Source organism: Coregonus lavaretus (assembly GCF_964263955.1).
Source record: "Coregonus lavaretus genome assembly, chromosome: 3".
In the NCBI taxonomy this organism is placed as follows: domain Eukaryota; kingdom Metazoa; phylum Chordata; class Actinopteri; order Salmoniformes; family Salmonidae; genus Coregonus; species Coregonus lavaretus.
In genome coordinates this window covers 27,309,707-27,331,846 of record NC_139990.1, presented here as the reverse complement: position 1 = coordinate 27,331,846, position 22,140 = coordinate 27,309,707, and the positions used below count along the sequence as shown (strand labels likewise).

Here is a 22,140-nt window from a genome sequence, read left to right as displayed (position 1 = left end):
ATTTGATTTTTATTTAGGTTCTTTCAAGAGTGGGAAACTGAGAGGGGACCATAGGAGTTAGTTCCATTTAGTCCTTGTGTGATTTTGTTCTTGTGTTGTTCTTTTTTAGTTACACTGACCAGGTTATTATCAATGCTCTCCTTCTTTATGCTCGACTCATAAGGCTCTGAGAAAGGTGAATGGAGGGTTAAGAAGACGTGATAGCAATATGTGTACAATCATTACAAAAGCCTATAGTGGGACACGTACCTGTAAAGAACAGGATGGAAGTAGAGCCGCTTTCAGGAGGTGTGTGTGTGTGTGTGTGTGTGTGAGCATGTTTTGTGTGAAGATGAGGTGAGATCCTTCAGCAAAAGTAACCATAACAACAGTAACTTTTTAAAGTAATTTTTAAAAATGTCTATTTTATTTATTTATTCATTTATTATCCTATTTACTGTATTTATTAATTAAATGATTTGTTTGTTTCTTGAACACTTGGCCTCCAACAGATACTTTCGAAACAAACTAGAGCCATATTCAAATTAATTAATATCACATTACTGACAGCAAGCATCAAAGTTGTCATTGTACTGAGGGTTTCTTGAGTTGAACAGTGACTTTGGTTGGAAACGGTCATATCCAATTGGATAGAACCCTAATCATCCACATGATCATCCAATAACCAATAGTGGCTTTATTTCCATTTTATTATTTTATACACATTTATATGTCTACTTATTTACTTATGTTTGAGAACAAACATGTTGTATACAAATGAAAGCTGAATTTGTCATATCATTTTTTTCTGTCCTGCGCATGTTGTTGAAAACTGTATCTCAAATCAGTTGAAAGTCATTTTTGTCAAATATTTGTATTGAAAGACAACATTCCATGCAGACAGTACTGTTATGTTTATCTATTCAGTGAGTTTTCATCGTAAGGCCTATGAATCCTATTGGATGCTTGTCATTCTGTATTTTGCATTCCCTCTTTAGCCTCAAACAAAACAGTTGAAGTACAACAAGACAGTGCACAAAATGTGAAGCGAAATGAAAGTGGGACTGGAATTATCTGAATCGTAGTGCAAGTCTATTAGTATCGTTATGGTAAATGTTATCATAGCTAATATTATCATTACATTTTGTATGATAAATAAATATTTATTTATTTGGGTTGTCAAGGCTGTGCTGTAAACTGTGACAGTACACATTTGAGTGAAATAAAATGATTCAATACCAGAGAGCTCAGCTCTGACTACAAATTCTCTCTTTGTTGGCATTTCTTACGTTTTAAGGTATCTTCATCAATTTCTGTTATCTCTTTGAATGAGGGGTATGGTCTATGCTCAATCAACATTTGTCTCAATCAACATCATAGTGATGGTAGCTATTACAAATGGCCACAAGAAGGCTGGTGACACATCTGTCACTCCAGCCACTCCAGTTCAGTGAGCCTGTTTTATACACTGTATACATATTTTTAGTATGCACATACATGCATGTGCATCCCTGGACTAAAACCCAATTTCAATTATGTTTCATTCAGTCGCTCACTTCACTCTTTCAGCCCCTCTCTGAAATCAGGATGATTCAAACTAATTTGTGGACATAATTTGAGGAACAGCTGTTTGATGGCAGTTAGCTAAGCGGAGTGGAGATTGCTGGGTTGAAGGGAAATTGGGTGGATCACTTGAACTGACGGGATGAAAGCGAGGGACTGAGTGGTGAGCGGCTACTGTAAATTCTCTAATTCCACTCCTCATTCAGAGTATGGGCATGACCCTTGGAAATCTGGGCTGTTGACTCATCATCCAGGCCACGATGGGGATTCCCCGTAGGGGAACAGATTGTGTTAAATCGTATGTAATCAGAGGGGTCAGAGCAGTACAGCACATCGGTACAGTACAACAAATGACATAGTGAGTTCCCGTCCAATGCCATAACCTTAATCATTATGTAGTGAACTACAAAGTAGGATCATGGATTTGCCTCAAGTGGAGCGTAAGAAAGGGTAGGAGAGAGAGGGAGGGAGAGAGAATGTGAGGGATGGATGGATAGATATAGGGAGCAAAGAGAGAGAAAGTAACAGATGGGCTTGTGAGGATTAAGTGAAATCTGGGTGGGTTTGTGCTAGAAACTCACCCAAGAAAGACGAGCGTAAGGGAGAGGGAAAGTGAGGGAGGGAGAAAAGGTGAAGAAAGTGAATCTCGTAGAGAGGACGAAGGAGTGTAGAGGGTCGATGTCTCTGAAGGCCTTATATGGTACGTTTTTTTTTCTTCTTTAATTTTAATGTCATTTTTTAGCTTGATTCATTCACAAACATCTGTTCGGTAACTTTCATGCATGTATAGTACAACCGTAATGGGTGGACAAGGACTCAATGGAAAGCCCATCGATATGCAGCACATAGAGAAAATACAATGGGTATGGCAATTGAAAATCATATCTAGGCACAGGTATTACAGGAAATGAAACCTACCTACCCATGATAGCCTACAAGTAGCCCACAGGAAGTGTGGAAAGTAGCTTTTGTCTTGGGGAGCTAGTTTTCAACAGCTTCATATGTACTGTAGCAACATCTGAATTACATGGGAAGGAAAAGTGATACTGCGTGTGTGATTGTGTGGCTGTGTCATATTTAATCATATTGTTGGACAATGGGGATAGGAGATTTTCTTTGGTTTACCCGTTAAATTGATGCGGCCCCTAGACTGCCCCAAATCTTTTCCGGTTTCGAGTGAGGCAAAAAAAAAAGAGTGCCAGAGTATCTGGAGTTTATATGTGAGACTCTTAGGAAGGAGAGATTGATTGACAGTTTGAAACATTGTTCTGTTGAAATACTTACAGATTTAAATAATTGGAAAATTGAAGGGCTTGTAATTTGATCATTTGGGGGGAAATTTACTAAGTTTGAAGGATATTCCAAATGTTGGAATATTTTGGTATCATGATGGGATAAATGAAATACCTTACTTTTCTGGATGGGTGTCACTAGGGAGGGGAGTCTGACTAACTCCTGGTCTTACTGTCATGAGGAATCCTCTCTGTCATTATTTTGTGCTGCAATTGACAAACCAATCTGGCAACAACACAGCATTACACTCTTAGAAAAAAGGATTCCAAAAAGGTTATTCGGCTGTCCTCATAGGAGAACCCTTTTTGGTTACAATTTTGTAATTTAGCATACACTCTTATCCAGAGCAACTTACAGTAGTGAGTGCATACCTTTTCATACTTTTTTGTACTGGTCCCCTGTGGGAATCGAACCCACGACCCTGGCATTGCATGTGCCATGCTTTACCAACTGAGTCACCCAGGGAGAACCTTTTTGGTAACATGTAAAACCCTCTGTGGAAAGGGTCCTACATGGAACCAAAAAGGGTTATTCAAAGGGTTCTCCTATGGGGACAGCTGAATAACCATTCTAGGTTCTAGATAGCACCTTTTTTCTAAGAGTGTATAGTGGTAATGTATGCAGATGGACTGATGCAGATGTTGCCAGATTAAATTAAAATACAGAAACATCACATCTGTGATTCTGCTATCTTTGTCAGATTGCTATTCTACATAAAGACCATATCAACACAGATGGATTGATATGTCAATGACCATTCTCTAAGGTGACCAATAATGATTAATGGAAATGAGACAGACATCAGACCAGTACACTAAACCATCCGTATAGTATGATGATGATGATGATGATTGTGACAATGATAAAGATTGTGACGATGACATGATATGATGATGACAACAATGACGACGATAGGATGATGATTGTGTGGATGATTGTGATTGTGATGATGCAAAAGATTGTGATGATGAAGATGATGATAAAGAATGTTGTGATGATGATATGATGTTGACGATGATGATCGTCATCGATGATGATCATGGTCTGTTGACATAGTCCACATAGTCCAAAGTATGTATGTAATCTCAAACTTTGCTGACTATATGGATTACATCGTTGTCTAAGCCTATTGCCATGTAATATGAAATGTTTCTACATATGGGAGATTACAGTGAACAGTGATTTCTGACGGATTTTGCTGTATTTTGTTGCCCCTTAATTACTCCTCCCGATACTAATCCAAATTATTTGTCTTGCTCTATAGATGGTTGGACAGACGTTACGATCGTCAGATCAAGTGGGATTAACCAGATTCACCTAGTACAGGGAGATTAACACAGATTCATGAGGATTACGGGCCAACAGAGAGGTAGATTGAGAGATTGGACTAATCATTACATCAAATCACAATCTTCCTAAGAAAGCCGAGATGTGCGGGAAGAACAGAATATGTCCTGAGAAAAAGGAGACAGGAGAGAAGGATTAGGGGTTGTATAAAACGTGGTGAAATTGAAGTGTTTCTCTTCCAGGACACAACTGTATAACAGCGAACACATGCCAAATCCATGTCATGAAACTGGAAACATGGGATGTAGCATACAGACGAAAAATAAAAAATTTAAGAAAAATTCATTCATTCAATTTTTCTTCCCAAATCTAAAGCTGAAAAGCTCTTTGCCTGATTGCCCCAGTTCAATGACTGCTTTGATTTGCTAATTAATCATCACAAGTCGTTATTGAGGGACCACAGCTGGATCAGCGTGTAAAGGAGGAATATCGAGAGGACTAGTTGGAGTAGAGAATGACAGAGGCTAGAGGCTAGCTAGTCCTCATCTGCATCCAATCCATCTGTCTCACTCAACAGCGAGAAAATCCTCTAAATTCATTTTACTCCGCTCCATTGACCCCTGACCCCGTGTTTTATCTATTCCCTTCTTCTTCTTCTTCACTCCCTCCCTTTATCCCGCCCCTGCCTAATCTCCTCGTCTCATCTCATCCCTCCATCCCATAATTTTCTCACAGTTTCCTAATCCCACTCCCCATAACCATCCCTCTGTCAAACCCCCTCCCCACTCCCATTTCTCTACTCTATATCTCTCCATTCCATTCCCCTCATTCTGCCTTGTCATTGAGTTCCCCCACAGTTCTCTCCTCATCATTGTCAATGCCCTCACTCTAGCTGATCTCTCATCAGTCCTCTGTCATCCCTGTGTCCATCCTCTAACCAGCACCCTCACCGTGTTTCACCATCCTTCGTCTCAAGCTCCCCTTGAGACACCCCGTCTCTCCCTATCTCTCGCTTCTCTTCCCTGCCTGTCTCCCACCTCTGTCTCTCTATTGGAGGACCACTATTTATTCTAGCAGTAGCCCTCGCCCCACACCCATAAGCCACCATGCTGGAGAACATGTCACGATGCAACCGCTCCCTGCTCTCCTTGTCCCTGACTTCGCTGGCCCTGGCACTGTCCATTCTGGCCTTTTGCACCTCGTACTGGTGCGAGGGGACCCACAAGGTTGTCAAGCCCCTCTGCCTCTCCCCGGTCAAGTTGAAGAACTGCGGGCAGAACAACAGCCAGCCCTACACCACAGGTAGGGAACAAATTCACCTATCCACATGTGCAAGAACGAATGTGGAGCCCAGTACCTAAACAATTATTTGTTTCCCTCACTATGTACTTGTGGACTCACCCCTGTTGAACCAACCCCTGAACATGAATCCTTACACTGTGAATTCTTGCTTTTTAGATGTCAGGGGAACCCTTGGCAAAAAGTCAATCTTTCCCTTTTTCGCAATCCTCTGAGAAATCTACTGTATATCAACAGAAAGCACACAGAGGTCTGTTTACATAGTCCACATAGTCCAATGTATGTATGTAATCTCAAACTTTGTTGACTATCTGGATTACATCGTTGTCTAAGCCTATTGCTATGTAATATGCAATTCTTCTACATAAGGGAGATTACGTCAAGAACAGTGATTTCTGACCGATTTTGCTGTAGATTGTTGCCCCTTCATTCCATTGACACTAGGGAGCACTTTTGACCTCTGTCCCTGAAGAATATTAAATGATGGTCTTGTTATGCCTTTGACGAACATGGCTGGAAGATGTGTGTTTATGGAGTTTATTGTAGAAAAACATTACAGTAATACGGTATGTAGACTAGACACATATATCTCGCCTAAAACTGTCCAACCGTTCCTGTCCCAATTACCCCTTTACCCTCTCTTTTCCTCAGAGAGTCCCACTCTGGACCCTAAGACGCCGGCAAACAACGTCACCTTGTCGCCCATGGAAAAGGAAGAGCAGGCGAGGCTTCGGAAAAAGGCCCTCGCCAACGCAGTGCACTACATCTGGGAGACAGGCGAGGACAAGTACATGCTGCGCTACTTCCATACAGGTTTCTGGTTGTCCTGCGAGGCACACAACGAGGGTGAGTATTTATCCAGACCATTGTTTGAATATGCTTTACCCTTATAGAAAGAGGGGTTAAGTAGCCTTCATCCCAAGAACCTAATGATGCCTGGTCCTTGTACTGTAAGATCCAATCTCCTCAATGAATGTACTTGCTACGACTGTGATACAGTATGTGATATGTGGTTGTCTCACCTAGCTATAAGGAATTAATGTACTAATTGTAAGTCTCTCTGGATAAGAGCATCTGCTAAATGACTAAAATGTAAAATGTAAATGTAAATGAATCCCTAGCCTTAGCCAGTAATTGCTTGACACAGAGAACTTCATTGGAACAATGAATAAAGCAGGAGACAGCTCTTGTTATAGGCTGTTGATCTACAGAACCTTAATCGAGTCCAGTCTTACAATAAGGTCGGACCTAGGACTGAGCCTTGTGGAACCCCAATAATTACTGGACACTAATGATTAGAATGCACTATAACGTCGATATATCTATCAGCATTTGCCATCGTGTCTTTGAATATGGCTGTTTTGCTGTTCTACTGTCAATCTCTACTTATCCACTGATCTGGGATAGTCCCTAATCAGCTGAGGCTATGTAGAAGTAAATTATCACAAGCGGGTGCTCTGTTAATAATTTAATCATCTTTAATGTTGGTGATGTAAAGTCAAGAGTCAGTGAAGGCTAACTCAAAGGAATGTCTTCCCATATCATTTCAGTAGTAATTTGCAAAATCACTGTAGAGAGAAGAGTGTTAGAGCTTTTGTCTTGACCCTAGATAGAGAACATCTGGTGGATTTTTCTTTCTCCTCAATGTGGCTTATTTTACTTCAGAAAGTGTCCCCTTCCGATTGCCCATGCCAATTGGAACACTATTCTAAGATCTCACAATAGCCACTCAAGGGATCTCTTATTAAATCAGTATGTCAATCTTCTTGACAAGGCCCTAAAAGATACATGTGAATGTATTGACTTAAATTGTATTTGTTACTAATCACATTCTATTTGTCTTACAGAGGAGAAGTGCCGGAGCTTCATTGAATTGACTCCAGGGGAGACACAAGGTTTGTGCTCATTGAAAGTACATACAGGTGCTGCTAATAAGCCACCATTAAAGTCAAATAAGGACTTTATGCAAGCCTTTTCTCTCTCTACCTCTCTCCAATCTTAATTGTCCCTCTTTCTCTCTACTCTGTCTTTCTCTCTCTCTCTCTTCCTCACTCTTTTGCTCTCTCTCTCTTCCTCACTCTTTTGCTCTCTCTCTCTCTCTCTCTTCCTCACTATTTTGCTCTCTCTCACTCTTCCTCACTCTTTCGCTCTCTCTCTCTTCCTCACTCTTTTGCTCTCTCTCTCTTCTTCACTCTTTTGCTCTCTCTCTCTTCCTCACTCTTTCGCTCTCTCTCTCTTCCTCACTCTTTTGCTCTCTCTCTCTCTTCCTCACTCTTTTGCTCTCTCTCTCTTCCTCACTCTTTCACTCTCTCTCTCTCTTCCTCACTCTTTTGCTCTCTCTCTCTTCCTCACTCTTTTGCTCTCTCTCTCTCTTCCTCACTCTTTCGCTCTCTCTCTCTCTTCCTCACTCTTTCTCTCTCTCTCTCTTCCTCACTCTTTCGCTCTCTCTCTCTTCCTCACTCTTTTGCTCTCTCTCTCTCTCTTCAGCACTCTTTTGCTCTCTCTCTCTCTCTTCCTCACTCTTTTGCTCTCGCTCTCTTCCTCACTCTTTTCCTCTCTCTCTCTCTTCCTCACTCTTTCGCTCTCTCTCTCTCTTCCTCACTCTTTCGCTCTCTCTCTCTCTTCCTTTACTCTTTTGCTCTCTCTCTCTCTCTTCCTCACTCTTTCGCTCTCTCTCTCTCTTCCTCACTCTTTTGCTCTCTCTCTCTTCCTCACTCTTTCGCTCTCTCTCTCTTCCTCACTCTTTCGCTCTCTCTCTCTCTGACAGGGGTGCTATGGCTGTCAGTAGTATCAGAGTTTGCGTACATAGGCCTGTTGGCCATGGGCTTTCTCCTCATGTGGGTGGAGGTGCTGTGTCTCTGTGCCCGTAAGGAGATGTACGCTCTCAAGATCAACGCCTTTGCCGCTATATGCACTGTCCTTTCAGGTGAGACAGCCACCACTGGCAGAACTTTCTCTTATTACAAAAATTATATATACCAAGGCTTTTTAGTATTCTGTAAAAATATTCAAAAGGTAAAGCATTGATTATTCGATGTTGGTCAAATCAAATAGGAGATTGTCAGCAAATAAATCACCCTCTCTCTCTCAGGTCTGATGGGGATGGTGGCTCATATGATGTACACCACAGTGTTCCAGTTGACTGTGAGCATTGGGCCAAAAGATTGGAGACCACAAACCTGGGACTATGGCTGGTCATTTGCGTAAGTATCCCCTTAGGCATAGTTCACCCAAATTACAAAATTGCTTATTTGTTCCCTTACCCAGTCTTTGGACATGGAGCAAATCCATGGTTTGGTTTGTTTGTATAGGCACTGTCTCCAATCATTTTCTAACCACAAACCAATGGAAAACAGTGGGGTCCAGAATTATTGGATCCCTTGATAAAGATGAGCCAAAAAGCCTTTATAAAATAAATAATACTAATACTGAGCTATATTGTATGCAAAATGTTTTAAATATATAATTATATTGTTTTATACTACCACAATTTTGTTTAACAACTAGTAGAAATCTCAAAAAGATAGGGGTCAAAAGGATCCCCTTGCGAGGATAAGGACACTGAGCCTTTTTCTAAAATATTTTATGAGTTGGAGAATACATTGGGAGGGATTTTAGACCATTCCTCCATAAATAATCTTTCCAGATCCTTGATATCCTTTGTCTGCGCTTATGGACTTCCCTCTTCAATTCGAACCACAGGTTTTCAATGAGGTTCAAATCAGGAGACTGAGATGGCCATTGCTAAATGATGATTTTGTGGTCAATTAACCATTTATTTGTGGATTTTGATGTGTGCTGGTGTGCGTGGCCAAATACCTTTATTTTAGGGTAATTTGACCATAGCAATGGTTCCAATCCAAGTGCCAATGCCATTTAGCAAACTCCAGTAGGTGCTATGGTCAGATGACAAGAAAATAGAGCTCTTTGGCCATGTACTCCTGAGTGGCGCAGTGGTCTAAGGCACTGCATCGCAGTGCTAACTGTGCCACTAGAGATCCTAGTTCGAATCCAGGCTCTGTCGCAGCCGGCCGCGACCGGGAGACTCATGGGCGGTGCACAACAATCCCTCCCAATGTGTTCTCCAATCTCATAAAATATTTTAGAAAAAGGCTCAGTGTCATTATCCTCGCAAGGGGATGGTGCTGGAGTATTGAAAACAATATATATTTTGTAATACTTGTTAAACAAAATATGTTTCTCTGTTCAATTGTCTTAGTATAGAATGATTAAGAAAAAAAAAATACATTATTTATTTTATAGTCTTTTTTGCTCATCTTTATCAAGGGATCCATTAATTCCGGACCCCACTGTATGTACCCGATATTAACATCTTTTAAACTTCTAGGCCATATTTACAGCCTATCCATAACCAATGACCACCACGGTTCACCATCCTTTCTCTCTCTTACCCCCAGTCTGGCCTGGATCTCCTTCAGCTGCTGCATGGCGGCGGCTGTCTTCACCCTCAACTCCTACACCAAGACGCTGATAGAGATGAAGCACCGCGCCCGCGTTAGTCTGGAGGAGGCCCGGGCAGCCATACAGGCACCCTCCTACGACGAGGTGTTGCAGGCGGCCGGGGGCGTCTACTCAGTTAGCAGCCTGCTCCAGCATTACCAGCAGGGGGCGTTGATTGACCCCATGTGTGAGGGGAGGGGGCCGCTGGTGGGCCCGGGGGTTCCAGACCCCAGAGGGCTGGTGATGATGGCTGGTGGCTGTGGGACAGAGGGGTGCGAGGACTGCGAGAGAGAGATGGACGAGATTGAGGATGCCTTGGACAGGGAAGAGAGGGAGGAGATGGAGAGAGAGGACTGTGAGAGGTGCTGAGGGAAGGGAGGAGGAGGGGTTAAAAATAGGTTCTGGCCTATTTATTTTTCTTACATGTTTTGGATTTAACTGTGAAATGGACTGTGCTTGAGTTCAGTCATTGCACTGATAATTATTTCATTACCTCAGTCCATGAATTAAATCTGAGTAGATAAAGCTCTGTAAAATCAAACACAGAGAGTGATATGTATTGTCCGGGTAGAGATTGATATAGACAATCACTAAGAAATGCCTGGCATTGGCCACATTTAACATGTATAGTATATCTCATTTTTATTCGATTGTATTTATGGTAACCCTGTTATTACTATCCTGATATTGATAGTAACTGTGGTGACATTGTGAATAAAACTTAGAATTTGTATTTTCTCTCCGTCTCTGTTTCATGTCATGTCAGTTCTTCTAAATAAACTGGACACATCCTGGGAACTGTCTGTTGGAACAACTGTCTCATTATCTCCAGTTGATGTCCAAAAATAGATGATGACATTATCTTGAATGTTAAACGGAGAGTGATGCAAAGATTACATCAAAAAACAGGGAGCTTTGGAGGTTAAGACAGATGCTTTCAAATGCTTGACAGAAGATTATGTCAACAATCTCCCCAGTCACAGGTACAAGGGCAAAGGGCGAGAGAGAGAGAGAGGGGGAGGGAGAGAGAGAGGAGAGAGAAAGAAAGAAAGAGCGGGTGACAGCCACCTCTACAAGTCTGTAGGATTATTCAGATGTATGTGGTAAATGATAGAGAATGTAAATAAAAACAGAAGGGTAGCCTATAAGATCAGCAATATACAGTGGGGAGAACAAGTATTTGATACACTGCCAATTTTGCAGGTTTTCCTACTTACAAAGCATGTAGAGGTCTGTAATTTTTATCATAGGTACACTTCAACTGTGAGAGACGGAATCTAAAACAAAAATCCAGAAAATCACATTGTATGATTTTTAAGTAATTAATTTGCATTTTATTGCATTACATAAGTATTTGATCACCTACCAACCAGTAAGAATTCCGGCTCTCACAGACCTGTTAGATTTTCTTTAAGAAGCCCTCCTGTTCTCCACTCATTACCTGTATTAACTGCACCTGTTTGAACTCATTACCTGTATAAAAGACACCTGTCCACACAATGGCCAAGACCAGAGAGCTGTGTAAGGACATCAGGGATAAAATTGTAGACCTGCACAAGGCTGGGATGGGCTACAGGACAATAGGCAAGCAGCTTGGTGAGAAGGCAACAACTGTTGGCGGAATTATTAGAAAATGGAAGAAGTTCAAGATGACGGTCAATCACCCTCGGTCTGGGGCTCCATGCAAGATCTCACCTCGTGGGGCATCAATGATCATGAGGAAGGTAGGGATCAGCCCAGAACTACACGGCAGGACCTGGTCAATGACCTGAAGAGAGCTGGGACCACAGTCTCAAAGAAAACCATTCGTAACACACTACGCCGTCATGGATTACAATCCTGCAGCGCACGCAAGGTCCCCCTGCTCAAGCCAGCGCATGTCCAGGCCCGTCTGAAGTTTGCCAATGACCATCTGGATGATCCAGAGGAGGAATGGGAGAAGGTCATGTGGTCTGATGAGACAAAAAATAAAGCTTTTTGGTCTAAACTCCACTCGCCGTGTTTGGAGGAAGAAGAAGGATGAGTACAACCCCAAGAACACCATCCCAACCGTGAAGCATGGAGGTGGAAACATAATTCTTTCGGGATGCTTTTCTGCAAAGGGGACAGGACGACTGCACCGTATTGAGGGGAGGATGGATGGGGCCATGTATCGCGAGATCTTGGCCAACAACCTCCTTCCCTCAGTAAGAGCATTGAAGATGGGTCGTGGCTGGGTCCTCCAGCATGACAACGACCCGAAACACACAGCCAGGGCAACTAAGGAGTGGCTCCGTAAGAAGCATCTCAAGGTCCTGGAGTGGCCTAACCAGTCTCCAGACCTGAACCCAATATAAAATATTTGGAGGGAGCTGAAAGTCCGTATTGCCCAGCGACAGCCCCGAAACCTGAAGGATCTGGAGAAGGTCTGTATGGAGGAGTGGGCCAAAATCCCTGCTGCAGTGTGTGCAAACCTGGTCAAGACCTACAGGAAATGTATGATCTCTATAATTGCAAACAAAGGTTTCTGTACCAAATATTAAGTTCTGCTTTTCTGATGTATCAAATACTTATGTCATGCAATAAAATGCAAATTAATTACTTAAAAATCATACAATGTGATTTTCTGGATTACAGACCTCTACATGCTTTGTAAGTAGGAAAACCTGCAAAATTGGCAGTGTATCAAATACTTGTTCTCTCCACTGTAAGTAGCATGACAATACTGTATAGAATGTAGACATTTCCAACCAGAAAATAGTGACAAGTGAAAACACAACATTTTGGAATGCTTTATTTCACAATAATACTTTTGAATCAAAACAGCAAAACAAATTGTTTACAAAAACAGAGGGGGGAAACAGAAATAACAGAAATAATTAAAAACAAACACAAATAATCTGATAGACAGATTTGATTTTGCCTTGCCACACACCTCAGCTCTCTAAGAACTATTAAAGGGCCATTTTTATCTAATGAGGCTTGAAGCTAATGTAATCTAAAGTTTATGACAACTCTTTCATAAAGTCAGTATCTTATCAAAATAGAAGGTGTGTGTATTAAATGAGTGAGACTTCAAATGCTGCTAGAACTGTGCTCAACAGACAGAGAAAACACTAGTTCAGCAATAATTTCAGTCCAAGCGTTTGCACTTCTATAAAGTTTGTGTCTATCATTTTCAGAGGATAATATTAAGACAAAGAAACTAATTGAAACGCACAATCCTTATCTTTCAATAACAGGGACAAACTCTGAGTGAAGTAGTTTCAAAAAAATTAACCAAGTTTCTTTCTACTTCGAAAAGAGGAGAGGTAAATGTCATAAAGACTTGTATCGTAGTTGGCATTCTGTGAGTCTACAGTATTTAGCCCTTGACCTTTATTTTAGATTTTGTCTGTCGGTATCAACATCCATGTCTTTACAACACAGGTTCAATTTTAAACACAATCTCTAAAAGGTCCTAAAACATTATCCTAAGATTGCACTACCTTTGTTATTATTGCTGCTTTATTGGTACACATTTCAAAATATTTTACGAATGATTAGCTAATGAGTATGAAGTATTATCAACAGATTACTCAATACTTGCTTTCATTTTCTAAACCCCTCCTACCAGCTCTCAATACTCTTTAGCCTTTCTCAAAACATTCTGAAGCTAAATATCAAGTCCCAAAAATATATAGAATTTGTGCAATACCAGTATATAGTATAAAGTAATGTCCGGTGTAGCTCAATTGGTAGAGCATGGCGCTTGCAACGCCAGGGTTGTGGGTTCAATTCCCACGGGGGAGCAGTATGAAAATGTATACAGTCACTACTGTAAGACGCTCTGGATAAGAGCGTCTGCTAAATGACGAAAATGTAAGTACAATAGGACCTTATTAGCAGGGGTTACTTGTTGGCAGGTTCATATTGAATGAGGCGAAGCGCATCCTCATTGTCCATCACACCCTTGATGAACTCTCCTTCTGCAACTCGCTCTAAGGTGGGGAGAGAGAGCAAGAGCAAGAGAAAGAAACAGATAGGAATCATCATCATTAGGTTTATATTACAGTTAAAATGTGAATTCACATTAAACAAGACTTTCTTTTTCTCACCATTGTCTTTTTTCTCAAAGAATGTCCAGAGTTTGTTGGCCCTCTTCTCCGGTGTGTTCTCGTCATCGGGCAGCTCAGCCTGTTCATCCTTGGGAATTAGCTTGAAAATAGCCTGTTGGGTACACAAGGGGCACAGTTTAGGATCATTAAAATATCATTGAATACAAACAGCGTTTATTAGAGACAGGCTTCTATTTGAGCAAGGTGTTTATTTCCTTAATGCACACAGCTTTTGCTCAATAAAATGTTGAAAAGACTACCACACTGTTTATTGTGACAAGTATGACCAGTATAAACATTATAACCAGTAATAACAAAGCCCTCGCAGATCAGACTTGCAACGACTTGACTGCCTATCACACGGCTCCCATTTCGCACTTCAACACCATGGAGAGCGGTACCAGTGATGTCGTGTGTTCTTTTTGGTGGCGCGATGGCTAGCAACAATGACACATTTTTTTATGCACATGACCATGGGAATATCAGAGCTGTGTCCACGGTAATCTCGTAAACAATTCATTTAGACCTGGTGTTTATTTGAAACAGGTGTTTATTTGCTGAAATGTGTGCCGATGCCCAGCTTCTAAAAGGGACAGACGGCTATTTGAGACTCAGCGTTTAATTGAAGTTTTATGGTACGTCACTTTCATCAGTTATTCTGTAACATGGGAGATTTACTGACAAATATGTCAAGCAAATCCTGCCGACTACACCAAAATGTCACGTTCATTAATGCTGTCCAACACAAATAACTTATTATGGAACCATTTTATCCACATTCATGGCTTGTTATTGTAAAGTGTTTGTGAAAGGATGTCATTGAAATTTTCTCACCCTATATAAACTATACACACCAGATCACTGCAGTGAGAATATATCCTTAGAACACCCCAATCCTGTTCTTTTTAATCTTCTCACAAAACCATATACCAGGGCTGATCATTTTGAAAGAGAGATTACTGTGGAACATTTAGTTTGTACTATGAAATGATCAAATGATAATCTTTAAAAGGTACTGTAAGGATAAAGAAAACGTATCGCTCCGAAGGATTGTCAAAAACACATACTGTATTCTTTCTTGAACAATGTAAATGTATGAAACAATCAGGTACCATTCACATGGAAAGAAAATAATATTTGCGTTCAGTGCCTTCGGAAAGTATTCAGACCCCTTGACTTTTTCCACATTTTGTTACATTACAGCCTTGTTCTAAAATGGATTAAATGAAACCATTTCCTCAACAATCTACAAAAAATACCCCATAATGACAAAGCGAAAACAGGTTTTTATAAGTTTTTGCAAATGTATAAAAATAAAAAAAGTATTCAGACCCTTTGCTATGAGACTCGAAATTGAGCTCAGATGCATCCTGTTTCCATTCATCATCCTTGAGATGTTTCTACAACTTGATTGGAGTCCACCTGTGGTAAATTCAATTGATTGGACATGATTTGGAAAGGCACACACCTGTCTATTTAAGGTCCCCACAGTTCACAGTGCATGTCAGAGCAAAAACCAAGGAATTGTCAAAGGAATTGTCCGTAGAGCTCAGAGACAGGATTGTGTCGAGGCACAGATCTGGGGAAGGGTACCAAAAAATTTCTGCAGCATTGAAGGTCCCCAAGAACACAGTGGGAGTATAGGGGGTTTAAAGGGTGTGTGTGTGTGTGTGTGTGTGTGTGTGTCAGTCACCCGGTGCCTCCATCATTCTTAAATGGAAAAAGTTTGGAACCACTAACACTCTTCCTAGAGCTGGCCGCCCAGCCAAACTGAGCAGTCGGGGGAGGAGGGTCTTGGTCAAGGAGGTGACCAAGAACCCGATGATCACTCTGACAGAGCTCTAGAGTTGTGTGGAGATGGGAGAATCCTCTCTGCAGCACTCCACCAATCAGGCCTTTATGGTCGAGTGGCCAGACGGAAGCCACTCCTCATTATAAGTCGCATGACAGACCGCTTGGAGTTTGCCAAAAGGCACCTAAAGACTCTCAGACCATGAGAAACAAGATTCTCTGGTCTGATGAAACCAAGATTGAACTCTTTGGCCTGAATGCCAAGCGTCATGTCAGGAGGAAACCTGGCACCATCCCTACGGTGAAGCATGGTGGTGGCAGCATCATGCTGTGGGGATGTTTTTCAGCGGCAGGGACTGGGAGACTAGTCAGTATCGAGGCAAAGATGAACGGAGCAAAGTACAGAGAGATCCTTGATGAAAACCTGCTCCAGAGCACTCAGGACCTCAGACTGGGGTGAAGGTTCACCTTGAACAGGACATCGACCCTAAGCACACAGCCAAGACAACGTAGGAGTGGCTTCGGGACAAGTCTCTGAATATCCTTGAGTGTCCCAGCCAGAGCCCGGACTTGAACCTGATCTAACATCTCTGGAGAGACCTGAAAATAGCTGTGCAGCGACGCTCCCCATCCAACCTGACAGAGCTTGAGAGGATCTGCAGAGAAGAATGGGAGAAACTCCACAAATACAGGTGTGCCAAGCTTGTAGCATCATACCCAAGAAGACTCAATGCTGTAATCACTGCCAAAGGTGCTTCAACAAAGTACTGAGTAAAGGGTATGAATACATATGTAAATGTGATATGCTTTTCATTTTTAATAAATTAGCAAACATTTCTAAAAACCAGTTTTTGCTTCATCATTATGGGGTATTGTGTGTAGATTGATGAGGGGCAAAACAATTTAACCCATTTTAGAAGAAGGCTAAGGTAACAAAATGTGGAAAAAGCCAAGGGGTCTGAATACTTTCTGAAGGCACTGTGGTTTCGAGGGATTTCAAATGATAGTATCTACCATTAATAAATATGCTTCCCATCTGAACATTAGTTTTGATTAAATCGTATTGTGTTCCCATGGATTGTCAGAAATCAAAATAACATTTTGGAGAGAAGAACAGTGGTACAAAAACCACTAAATCACATTTCAGTGTTTCAACTGTAAACAGGGAGCTTAAAGAAGATTAGAGCCTAAGGACTGGTGCGAACTGACAAATCAGCAGCAGCTTGTTCTCATTTCAGCTCACATATACTCAGTTTGTTAGAAGGATTTTTCCTTTTTATATATATATCTATATATATATACACTGAACAAAATATAAAGTGTTGGTCTAATGTTTCATGAGCTAAAATAAAAGATCCCAGAAATGTTCCATACATACAAAAAGCTTATTTCTCTCAAATTTTGTGCACAAATTTGTTTACTTCCCTGTTAGTGATAATTTCTCCTTTGCCAAGATAATCCATCCACCTGACAGGTGTGGCATATCAAGTAGCTGATTAAACAGCATGATCATTACACAGGTGCACCTTGTGCTGGGGACAAGAAAAGGCCACTCTAAAACGTGCAGTTTTGTCACACAACACAATACCCCAGATGTCCCAAGTTTTGAGGGAGCGTGCAATTGGCATGCTGACTGCAGTAATGTCCACCAGAGCTGTTGCCAGAGAACTGAATGTTAATTTCTCTACCATAAGCCACCTCCAATGTCGTTTAAAATAATTTGGCAGTACGTCCAACCAGCCTCCCAACCGCAGACCACGTGTATGGCGTCGTGTGGGCGGGTGGTTTGCTGATGTCAATGTTGTGAACAGTGTGCCCCATGGTGGCGGTGGAGTTATGGTATGGACAGGCATAACGAACACAATTGCATTTATCTATATAAATTTGAATGCACAAAAATACCGTGACGAGATCCTGAGGCCCATTGTGAGGCCCATTTTTTAAAGGTATCTGTGACCAACATATTAATATCTGTATTCCCAGTCATGTGAAATCCAGAGATAAGGGCCTAATTTATTTATTTAAATTGACTGATTTCCTCATATGAACTGTAACTCAGTAAAATCAATGAAATTGTTGCATGTTGCGTTTATATTTTTGTTCAGTATATATATATATATATATATATATATATATATATATATATATATATATATATATAAACCACTACTAACCCCAGCAAAATACAGTATGCGGTGTTTGCCATTGGTCACATTTACATGGCAAAGCACTGACTGTTCAGATATTGGTTGGCAATATTGTATACTTCACCATGATCACTATAGGGTGGGATACTCACTGTCATTCTTTAGCTCGAAGGACCATATTAGAAATGGTAGTTTTAAAAAACGTTATAATTTGGGCTAAAACGTTATTCACGATTTTAGTATTCAACCTCTTTTGCATGTTTGAACAAATTACACATTTACTTTCAGACAGCCATGGGAGATAATCGCACAGTGTGTGTCACGTACATCTTGACCTGCAGCCCAGTGTAACCAGTGTGAAATGGGTAGCTAGTTAGCGATGCGTGCTAGTGGCGTTTCATTCGGTGACGTCACTCGCTCTGAGACCTTGAAGTAGTTGTTTCCCTTGCTCAGCAAGGACCGCAGCTTTCGTGAAACGATAGGTAAAGATGTTTCGAAGGTGATTGTTGTCTATGTGTGCAGAGGGTCACTGGTTCAAGCCCAGGTTGGGGCGAGGAGAGTGACGGAAGCAATCTTGTTACACCAGGACACACCGAGATGTCTTCAAATCTTAAGCACTGTTTAATCTATATCCCCATTCGCTCCTACCCTATATGTATCCCTCCCTCCTACACCCTTTCAGTTTAACCTAAGATTAATATCTGTATTCCCAGTCATGTGAAATCCAGAGACAAGGGCCTAATGAATTTATTTAAATTGACTGATTTCCTCATATGAACTGTAACTCAGTAAAATCAATGAAATTGTTGCATGTTGCGTTTATATTGAATTCAGTGAATTCGGTCAGACGCCGTAGTAGAGTGGTATCAGTGCCAGAATGAATCTGCACCACAGGGACATTGACACTATCGCTGAGGTGAAACGATTTATCCCCGCCTCCAGGTCACTATAGTGCACCCTGAGACTCCACAGCAGAAGTGAGGCACCAAAGCAATGAATTGCGAGATATTGGGGTTACCACTTTCTTTGTCAAATGTAAAGTCAAGATTTTTTGGATTGAACATTCTATTTTATGGCTTAGTTTGCTCATGTTTAATTATCTTATGGTTGAGAGCCCTTGATATAAGCGTCGCCATTTCTGGGTAAAAGGTTTGTGTGTAGAAATATCAGGGGGTCAATTATTACATCTTAGAAGATAAAACAGAGCTTGAGGCTTATCCCTCCTCCATATTGCCTGAGACCCTAACCACAGCTCCTCCCCCATCTCTGTCAATCACCAAGTAGTACAACCATTTGACACTTGAACAGAATCAATGTCACACAGTTTTAAACCTTAAACCCCTCAATGGCAATTCAGAGGCCTAGATTAAGTCTAGTTTGGATTTAGATGACAAGCATCAGTCAACAGGATTAGTTTCGAACATGCATGTCATCTCTATTTATCTATCCACCCAGCTATCTATCCATCCATCCACTCCCCCTCCCACTACTTACGCTGCAGATATCGGTCACTTCCGACTTGGTGATGTATCCGTTCTTGTCCACGTCGAACAGCGAGAAGGCCCACTCCAGCTTCCGGTTGGTCTTCCCCGTGGACGTCAGGTGCAGCGCAATTATGTACTCCTTGAAGTCCAGCGTGCCGTCATCGTTGGTGTCGAAGGAGCGGAAGACGTGCTGCGCGTACGTCTGGGTGTTGCTCTCGGGGAAGAAACGGCTGTAGATGACCTCGAACTCCATGGGCGTGATACGTCCAGAGGGACACGACTTCTGGAAGCTCTCGTACCACTGGGTGATCTCCGTCTCAGTGAACTTGGTGCTGAGCTTCAGGTCTTCCAGGATCTCCTTGGAGACGGCGCTGCTCTTGGCGTTCCCCATGTTATGTTTTCAGGTGAAATAAATAGTTCTCTGTTGTGTCTTTTAAAGGGCAAATGTATATCAACACGGACTGTGATGTGTTTTTTTTTGTACGTCCCGACAATGTACGATATCCCTCGAAAAGCAACTCTAAATGAAAATAGGAATGAAGTAATTTAAGTAATCCAGTTAAGAAATCACGGAGTGGAGTTCAATGTTTTAATTATCGTAATCTTTAATCAAGAGACGTATCTGGGCACACCGGGCCATCCATAACTAATTGCAGTAATGTATCCAGCATGTGACGGGATGACAGTTATTGTAGACATGACAGCCGTAATCTGTGCTCTGTGATCTCCGTCTAGTAGTCATAAAATACCCATTCCTAATCATCGGGGTCTATGATACAGGTTACGGTCAGCTAATGAATTTACACATGCACTCACGCATGCACGCAACAAACACACATGCGCACACAAACACATGAACAACATCCTGGCTTTCTCTGTGCTGTTTGTCACTTCATAAAGCCCCACAGTTGTGATATACCCAGGCTTTAAGTTGTTTACAAGTCTATGTGTCTACTTTTCGGACTCACCAGTGATTAATATCCCAGCTCAATACACGTATGGCATTAGCAGTTGAGAGCCCATTACTCATATACTTTTCTAAAATTCACCAAAACATACAATGACCCAATAGTTATTTAGGCATGTATCACAATCAGAGGACGCTGGTGGTAGGAGCTATAGGAGGACGGCTCATTGTAATGTCTGGACTGGAATTAATGGAACGGAGTCAAACGTGGTTTCCATATGCCATTACAATGAGCCCGTCCTCCTATAGCTCCTCCCACCAGCCTCCACTAATCACAATGCATACATATGCAACTAAAAACATAATACTGAAAACCTGTGGTTATTCCTTTGATCTATGACTCAACTATGGACTAGCATACATTCACAATAATACAACTTTAAAATGGCTGTAATGTGTAATAAAGCACAAGTGTACATGAGACCATTAGAAGCTTCAAAGGTACTAGAACAGACATTACAACTATGGGTGAAATGAGTACAGTATGTTGAGTAGATACTAAAAATGAGAAAGTCCATATTAACCTAATGCTGTTAGAAAGGAGTTCCAATCAGTCAATTTAGGAAGCAAACTGAAATTCCAATATCAATTCCAATCTTCCACATACATTTGAATGGAATTCAACCCATCCCTGGCTCCAAAAAAACATTTCCTTGGAGTACAGCTAGAACTATAGACAGAAACAAACAAGGAAACAAGACATAAATAGATGAATTCAAACGCTTACCCGTGTGAGTGACTCAGAGAAGACGAGTCAAGATAAAAGTGATATTCATATGGTCAGCGGACTGAGAAAAGTGGGGTCCTGCTACACCTGCTGGCTCGGCTAAGTGAATTATACAGGATTGTTAAGGCGCTGAGCCCCAAACGAACTTCTAATCTGCTTATTTTTCTTTCTCCACCATTCCATGTCTACATTTACATTTACGTGATTTAGCAGACGCTCTTATCCAGAGCGACTTACAGTTAGTGAGTGCATACATTATTTTTCATACTGGCCCCCCGTGGGAAACGAACCCACAACGCTGGCGTTGCAAACACCATGCTCTACGAACTGAGCTACATCCCTGCCAGCCATTCCCTCCCCTACCCTGGACGATGCTGGGCCAATTGTGCGCCGCCCCATGGGTCTCCCGGTCACGGCCGACTACGACAGAGCCTGGATTCGAACCAGCATCTCTAGTGGCACAGCTAGCACTGCGATGCAGTGCCTTAGACCACTGCACCACTCGGGAGGTCAACACGTTAACACACACAAAATATATTTTATGTAATGTCCATGTAATGTCTTAATATGTCCTTATTTTTCTATTGCCCTTTCTTAACAAGCAAAGTACAAACAACTTTTTTTGCCATGAGCATTTTATCCACATAGGCTGCTGTGTAGTTTTTGACTGTAGCTTTATCTTCTTCACTAAGACTTGTTGTCAGTTAACACTTGAGTTGAATAAGAAAAAAACAACAATGGTCTTACAGATATCAGCTGTTTTTACAAATATCAGCTGTTTTTACAGATATCAGCTGTTTTACAGATATCAGCTGAGGTTAGTGTATAGGGGCCATGCAACCATTTCTCGACACATTGTTGGTAGTTCCTAGATAGCCAACTGTAGGTCCGTTTTTAAGGTTTAGGTGCTTTAGTCAGTTAGGATCCCACTTAAGTAGAGGGTTTGGTCGAACATGTTCAACTATGTACACTAACATAGAAACAAATGAATGTCTGCTCACTGTTTCTTTGTTTCCAGATGAGGTGATTTAATAAAGCTTTAGGCTTTATTCAAATCCCCTTCAAG

The 22,140-nt window shown here is 41.5% G+C and overlaps 2 protein-coding genes across 2 annotated transcripts; one reads left to right on the top strand and one right to left on the bottom strand.

Moving 5' to 3' along the window:
* Window positions 1-5,228: 5,228 nt before the first annotated feature.
* LOC311109460 (germ cell-specific gene 1-like protein) lies at window positions 5,229-10,251 on the top strand (the record flags this gene model as incomplete). Its single annotated transcript, XM_084152373.1, has 6 exons — window positions 5,229-5,424; window positions 6,073-6,267; window positions 7,269-7,316; window positions 8,189-8,347; window positions 8,513-8,624; window positions 9,840-10,251. 6 exons carry the CDS (start codon window positions 5,229-5,231, stop codon window positions 10,249-10,251), a joined length of 1,122 nt encoding a protein of 373 aa, XP_084008499.1.
* Window positions 10,252-13,752: 3,501 nt separating this feature from the next.
* On the bottom strand, window positions 13,753-19,771 carry LOC311109478 (visinin-like; the record flags this gene model as incomplete). Its single annotated transcript, XM_084152394.1, has 3 exons — window positions 13,753-13,841; window positions 13,959-14,070; window positions 19,391-19,771. 3 exons carry the CDS (start codon window positions 19,769-19,771, stop codon window positions 13,753-13,755), a joined length of 582 nt encoding a protein of 193 aa, XP_084008520.1.
* Between the last annotated feature and the right edge of the window lie 2,369 nt (window positions 19,772-22,140).